At 39.7% G+C, this 8,002-nt stretch overlaps 1 protein-coding gene across 1 annotated transcript; it reads left to right on the forward strand.

Moving 5' to 3' along the window:
- Positions 1 to 5,866: 5,866 nt before the first annotated feature.
- Positions 5,867 to 8,002, forward strand: LOC112139550. The gene has a single exon (XM_036210755.1). It carries the CDS (start codon positions 5,943 to 5,945, stop codon positions 6,690 to 6,692), a length of 750 nt encoding a protein of 249 aa, XP_036066648.1. The 5' UTR covers positions 5,867 to 5,942; the 3' UTR covers positions 6,693 to 8,002.

An 8,002-nucleotide genomic window follows, 5' to 3' on the forward strand; every position in this document is an offset into this window, starting at 1 on the left:
ACTGACAGGAATTTGTTTCTTTAAAAAATATATATATATGTTGAGTTTCATTGTTTCACTCTTTTTATTCTGCAAACAATTGCATGCTTGTGCACCCGTAACTCATAAGCCTACTCATACAGAAAGTGAGAGGCGGGCAGTGTGGTCTGAGCAGCGTCAACATGATCCAAAAATAGAATGTGAAGTGTAAAGAAGAGGCAGCAAAAACTGAGCCGCTTTGTTTCTGCTAGAGGACACTTCAGTCGTGACCACAAACACTTTTCTGAGCATTTATAGGAAAGTTAACTTTGATTTGATTTGAATTTGAAATAATCTCCAATATTTTGACCAGTCAGTGTAAATTATTTAACAGGTTCAAACAAAAATAGATGAATTATGGGGAAAAAATGTGTGATGAGTTGAAAAGCTGTCATGATTTGGCAGGTCCCTGTCCCTTTGTCTCCCTCTTATGGTTAATTCAGCTAGTATTATCCTGATAAAGTTATCAGTTTTCTCTAGCTCATATGTATCAAAGTCAAGGCCCGGGGGCCGGATCCGGCCCTCCAGATCATTTTATGTTATCGTTATTAATTGCCCGATGTTATGTTGCGCGCATTTCTAACTTGTATTTTTTTGGCAAAATATATTTTTATGGAGAGTAAAAGTATAATTTCTTTAAAGTTTGAGTTGATTTAATCTGGAATAATATTCCTTCCTTTTTATTATTCATATTTATGTTAAAAAGTTACGGTTTTAAAAGTTGACATTCTGCTAGCTTTTAGGACTATTTTGACATTTACCAAGATTTTTTAGGCTATTTTGAAGTTCAGCTAATATTTAAGCTACATGCTAGCTGTTTTGGCGAACCAAAGTTTTTTTTGTTGTTGTTTTTTAGGCTAATTTGACATTTAGCTAATATTTTAGCTGGTTATCTATCAATTAGCTATCAATTTCAGCATCTTCAGCTTTCATACTAGCATTATCAGAAGTAATGCTATGTATCTAGTCCATAATTATGTTAAAAACTTACAGATTAAAAATTTTAGAGTGTTAAATAAGTGTTTGTCCTGTCCAGCATGCGACCTAAGGTATGCTTTGGATTTTGGCCCCTTGTGTGATTGAGTTTGACTCCCCAGCTCTAGCACTTCCTGTTTCTGACTCCAGTTTTTGTCTTCAAGCCAGGTCAACCCATTGGATTATTTCAAATTTTTAGTGCAGCATGTACTATCTTACACATCAGTTTCTGGACTTCACCACCTTCTTTCAGAAATTGATGAACTTTTTTCTTTTCAACAGGCAGCTTCCTCCTCACTTCAGCATGACATCCCAACCAAAGATTGTGTTGCTTATATGTCAGTCCATGTTCTATCTTTAAAACTATGATGCTTGATGATGTTGTTTTCTCAAGAGGTGCAGCAGTTCAAGGTGTGAAGAACCACAAAAGAACACCGAAACCCCCCAGAAGCAGCAGCGTGTGGTTAATGCTACTATCTTTACTTCATGTTTTCAGCAACTACATTGCTGCTTAGATATAGGTTACAAAGTGATGTCCAAATTATTTAATATGACTTTATTTTTTTAAGTTAAATAAATCATAACCTTTTCTAGGTTGAATTAGGTTAAAATGTATTTTTTTATTCCAATTCATTTATTAATCTTTTGGACATTTTACTGTTATCAACTGAGTTTTAATGAAGCCGACTTACTAAAACATATGATTCAATGGACAGTTTATGAAACTTGTTAAGTTGATGCATCTTGTGCAGAGAAATGTTTTGCATGCACTAAAGGGCTAACGAGGGTCCTTTGACACCCCCCTCCCCCCCTTTTTTTCTACTTTCCATTAAAGTCGTTTTCTTCTCACACTTTAGCTCACTGCAGCAAAACCACATTCAACAGAAGCGGCTCAACTTTCACACCAAAGCTCGACTCTTGCCCTCTAAGCCAAAGTTTGTTTAAGAATACTGGAGTCTAAAGATAGAAGAAGTAGAGGAAACCTTTTGTTTTTAAAAAGAAAAAAGTGGTCGTTAAAAAGAATAGAGCCACTGTATATATGAAAGAGAACAATGTAATGAAAAACTGTAAGCTTAAAAGAGACGATATAATACATGAAGAAACTGCAAGCACTTTTATGAAATGTATATTAGACAATGGAAACTAGCAAAAACCACTAACCAGAATAAAGTTGACAGTAAATCTATGAAGGGGATAATTGATTACAGATGGTCATATAAATCATTGATGTGGTTAAAAACAAGTTGAATGAAGAAAAAAAAAAAAACTTCAAGATTCTTGAACAAAAACAGAAAAGAAACTGAAACAGGACAAAAGCTGAAGGTATCTCCACCAAACGATCTGACATTGGGAAGCTGTACAAGACAAAGGAAACAAAGTTAGAACACTCTCCACATCCCCGTTCTTAAAGAGGGGAACCACTACCAAAACTGCCAAACCAGTGACCCCCAGCGAGTCCCTGACTGGCATGTGATACTGCATAAACCTATGATTCCAGACAATCCTACAACATCCAACAACTTCCATCCATCCCCAATACCTTCCCATCAAGGAACTTTCTAACAACATCAGTGTCGTCTCCCTGGGTAATGGACACCCAGAGTTCCGACCCTCTGCTTCCTAAACAGAGGCTGTGTAAGCAGGGTTGAGAAGATTCTCGAGTATCGTTTCCACTGACTAACAATATCCTAAGTCAAATCCAACAGCTTCCTACCCACACCAAAAACAGTACTGAAAAAAAACTGCTTCCTATTCCTTGGGTGCCGGATACACGACCAACTGACCTGCACCACGGACTCTTCCCAAGACTGAGTTCTTGCCTACACTGGGCTGTCAGTTCTTATCAGCTGCCTTGGGAGTTTTACAAGCCAGCAAGGCTTTGGAGGAACCCTTATAGGTCCCTTACTTACTTACGGTGTACACCCCTGGGTTTTATATAATGTACCCAGCCTCCTTTGATAGTTGTTTGAAGTTCTCCTAGATGTTGCAATTGAGGGACCCCCTGAAAGTTGGTTATTAATCTCCTGTCCAGGGTGTCCTGATACATGTGCACTGATGGATGCCCTTGTTATTGTTAATTGTTATTCAAAAACAAGCACGAACAAGCACAAAGTCCCACATCAGAGCACAGGACATTGAAGTCCCCTGTGGGGGTGGTTTCCAATATTCCTCTCAGAGACACCCTGTAGGTCAGGTACTCTGAACTTTGCCTCATAGGTCGAAGCCAGACTCAGAGGCATATCCTCTGCCCAACGGCAAAGGGATAAGGCCCTCTCATCAACAATGGGAACTCCAACACTTGGTGGCTGAGCTGGGGCCTCACGACAAAGCCCAAATCACACCATGCTTATCACCATTAACAACTCCAAAATGGTGGAGGTACAACCCCTTTTGAGGGATTGAATTCCAGAACCCTGACTGAATCTAGTTGGTACCTCTTGGCCTCCCACACAAGCTCAGGTCCCTTCATTCCCAGAGATATTCTAAGTCCAAAAAAAGCCCAATCCCATGACCATGGGTTGGGCTGCAAAGGCACCTGCCTTTGACTGACAGCTAAACCACACTGAACTGGTCGCTTATAAACTCTCATGCAGGTGGTGGACCTGCAGAGGAGTGTCACCTTGGACTTGGCATGACAGGGGACCATGGAAAGAGCCCCAGCCATCAGGTACTCACCTGAAAAGCCCCAACCCAAAGCCTGATTTCAGAGTAGTGTCCCGGCGATATCATTATGGGCGATCTGAACTATTCTAGATTTTTTATCTGATAAATATACAACACCTGATTTAAAAAAAATAAATAAATAAATAAAATAAAACTGAACTCCCCTCTCCTCATATGCTGTACAGTCGTGTAATTGTTAACGTTCCCATTTTGCAGCGAGACTACCCCAGCTGGGACGTTTATGTGTGGGGAGTTTGCATGTTTTCCTCGTGCATATGTGGGTTTTCTCCAGACACACCTGATTCCTCCCACAGTCTAACACAGGAGTGGGTAAACTATAGCCCAAGGGCCATATGCGGCACATTAAACTGCTGAATGAAGCCCACCAAAGTGGAATAAACTACACTGATAATCGTCAGTATTGTTTTATGTTCTCTGTGATTTTAGTCTACCCATATATGGTGGACTATAAATAAATTGACCTTTTAGGTGCAGAAAGATATTTTGCATTCATGTAGTGTTGGAAGATTTGTTGTTTTTGCGACATTTATGTGTGTTTTCCCAGTTGGACAGTCATTTTTTCCAATTATTCCAACACCACATGAACAGAGCACGGGGTGCCCATGGTGCGGTGGTAGAGCGGTCGACTCCTGATCGGAAGCGAGCGGGTTCGACTTTCGCCTTGCCCGCCCATGTGTCGAAGTGTCCTTGGGCAAGACACTGAACCCTGAATTGCCTCTGGTGGGAGGTTAGCGCCAGTGTTCGGCAGCGGAGCCACCGCCAGTGTGTGAATGTGTGCGTGAATGGGTGAATGGGTCTGTGACTGTGAAGCGCTTTGGGCCCTCGAATGAGGTTAGAAAGCACTGTATAAGTATACGCCATTTCTACAAATTTTCTGTTTTTCAACCCATCAGTGCAATTGGGACTAAAATGAAAACAAAAGACACACATTTTGAAATAAAAACATCAAAATGTTCTGTTTTAAAATATAAGTATTAATTTTTAAAGTTTTAGAGTATTTTGGTCCAGATTCCATTATTTATTTCTCTTATAAGGTAGATTATCCAAACACACTATGCATTTGCACATGGTCCAGATCTTATGTCAAATTTTAAAACCCTTTGTGACCACGAGTCAAAAAGTTTTCCCACCGCTGGTCTAACACATGCTACATAAGTTACATGCTAATTTTACTTTTTTTTTTAGGTGTGAATGTGAGTGTGTGTGGTTGTGTTCTCTGCATGGTCCTGTGATGGACTGTCCAGGATATACTCTGGAAGAATACAGTTCACCTTATAGGGTTGCTAAAGCTGTTACCACACAATGGCACTCATATGAATTGTAATCCGAACCTCCAGCTTGGTGCACAGTAGATGTCAAGTAGGAAGCAACAGACTCAAGATCTGATTGAATGTTGCCTCTCTCCACTCACGTACAGTACATAGTGGCCTGTGCTGCTATGTACTGTACACTGAGCTTGTGCTCAGTGTAGTCTTGTTTGTTCCACTCTCCCTGTTTCACTAAGCATTCTCATCCTTACCTGATTATCTGTTTCAGTCTTCTTCCGTCCCTTGAGGGTGTGAAATTGCATTTCTGTTTGTCTACCTTCTGTAGTAGGGACCACACAGGGGTTCTTTAATTTGGGTGGAGGACCAAGGGAGGTGCTTCAACTGTCCAGTCCATGGAACCAACAAAGTGAATAGTTTCCTGTTCTTTCCTCTGCCACCAGTAGCTGCGTCCTTCCAGCATGGGTAGAAGCTCGCCCTTCAGTGACCTCTTAGTACCAGGAATCAGAAATCAAGTAATATCAAAAAAAAAAAAAACACCAAAAGAAAAATTACTGAACAACATAAGAAGGCTTCATAAATTAGTCTTCTATTAAATAAACTGTTTAAAGTTCCTGTATGATAATATCTTGTTGTTAAAATGATGTTGGAAAGTGAGCAAAACTCATGTCTTTTACTGTGTTGCGGTAGACACTCCCATCACAGTTGTACAGACAAAGCGGGCTGTGGCTTTGATCATGTGATCTTGTTTCCTAAGGTTGTTGTCACTTCAGCGGACCAATCAAATGCTGTCTTATGTCTATAAATGGGAAAAAAAATCGTCAGTTGTTTTTTCATTCGACATGAGAACCCAGACATGATGACTTCTGAGCTCTTAGTTTTCTTTCTGACATGTTTGTTTGCAGGAACAAATGGTGAGTTATGCTTTTGTTATTTCCGTACACGTTCATATTAGTTTCTTACGAATCTTGTGCCTTTTGTTTCACTCCAGGTCAAAAAATGCATCATAAATCGTCTTCCTCTGTACAGCAGAAAGGTGATTTTCTATCTGTTAGCATTGGTGATGCTGTAACTTTAGAATGTCCTCAAAAAGGTCAGACGTTAAAACGAATCTTCTGGTCCAAGAAAAGTTTTGGACGAAAACCTGAACTTATATGCAGTTTCTATGTGCACAGCACAGAAGTGGAATTTTTTGGTGAATTCAAGAACAATCAACGCTTCATACTGGACACAGAAAACAAAAATCATCATTTGAAGATTTTTGATATTCAATTTTCAGATTCGGCTACTTATAACTGCATCCATTCGGATAGTTACATACTTACATTTTTGGAGAGCTATAGTGTCCTTGTAAAGAACTCTTCTTCTTACATCCAGACTTCAGTGGATCAGTCGTCCTCTGAGAACATCCATGCAGGAGACTCTGTGACTCTGAACTGTACAGTACACACTGGGAGCTGTGATGGAGAACACAGAGTTTACTGGTTCAAAGACTCTGAAGACTCTCATCCAGGACTCATTTACACTCATGGAGGCAGGAATGACCAGTGTGAGCATAAGAAAACACAGCCTCACAGTTGTGTCTATGAGCTGCTCCTGAAGAACCTGACTCGGTCTCATGCTGGGATCTACTACTGTGCTGTTGCCTCATGTGGACACATTCTGTTTGGAAAAGGGACCAAACTGGACCTCAGAGGTGAGTTTAACCTTGAAGACTCAAGTAACTGGATGAAGCAATTTTCGGATTAATTTAAAAACAAATAAATGTGCTTTTTTTCTTTCTTCCTAGTTTCTGAAACAGACATTCTTCTGAACTCTGTGATTCTTCAGACTTTGGTTGGATTATTGACCTTCCTGAGCGTTCTTGTTGTTTTTCTGCTTTTTCTTCTGTGGAAGATCAACAAGAGAAACAACTGCATCTCCACAGGTAAACAAACTTATTTCACTAGTAAACAAATACATTCTTTGAGTAAAACTTTTCTATATTTCATAACCAGAAGAAAGATCATCTGCTGACCCCTTAAGAAGCTCAGAGGTGAGACTCAACTCTCTTCAGTTATCAAGTTCATCTTGGATTCACACTAAGTTCACAACTGTGATCCTTTTCTGTGAATTTGGTTTCAGGCTGAGAACAAAGACACAGAAAACCTCCATTATGCTGCTATAAATGTGAAGAGGTCCAGCAGATCAAGACAGAAGAACGGCTCCAACGCAGACTGTGTTTATTCCAGTGTGATACAACAGAACTGAACCTTTAAGTCAAGGAGGGAGTTTTTTTTTTTTACCATTAAAACACTGTATTTTGTAGATAGTTTTGTTTTATTGTAAATGTAATTCATTTTTAACCTATTTTTTTTTATGTTTTTGTTTTATCTGAGATTTAAAAATCTAGTCTTTGACTAAATGTGACTGAAGTCTATCTGATAGAATGATATAAAGGCAAAATTTATAAAATTTGAATTTTTAGACATTGCACTGTGGGGTAATAGTTAGCAGTCTCGCTTCACAGTGAGATTTGATGATTTGATTTGAATCCCAGCTGGGTCTTTCTGTGTTGAGTTTGTATTTTCTCCTCCTACTACATCTGTTGATTTTCTCATTCCAGGACAGATTCCTTTCAATTAAGTATTTTAAACTCTCCCTCTTCGTGAACATGAGTGTGTGTGTGGTCTTCTGACAGACTGGCAAGCGGCCCAGGGTGTACCCTGACTTCACCCAACAGTAGCTGGGATAGGCTCAAGCAGCCCCATGATCCATTGTAATAAAGTACATCATGTTAAATGTTATTTCAATGAGCCCATAATCATAAGAGCAAATTTCAGTGAGTCACTTTGTCACAATGTTTCTTTACATTTGTCTGCGGCTCATTGGTTGCAACGTTTCTAGTCTGTTTGCATCATGTAATGCCTGACTGTGGTGGGTGTTTTGGGTCAGGTGTTCTGCTCCGAACATGGAGCCTATTCAGAATAAGGGCACTCAGAGTGAACTGGATCTCAGTCCTATTGGAAAAGGACCAAGACTACCTCAAAAGATTGGTCAGGGAGCGGTTCCTGATCTTA

This window comes from Oryzias melastigma, unplaced genomic scaffold (assembly GCF_002922805.2).
Source record: "Oryzias melastigma strain HK-1 unplaced genomic scaffold, ASM292280v2 sc00231, whole genome shotgun sequence".
Lineage (NCBI taxonomy): Eukaryota > Metazoa > Chordata > Actinopteri > Beloniformes > Adrianichthyidae > Oryzias > Oryzias melastigma.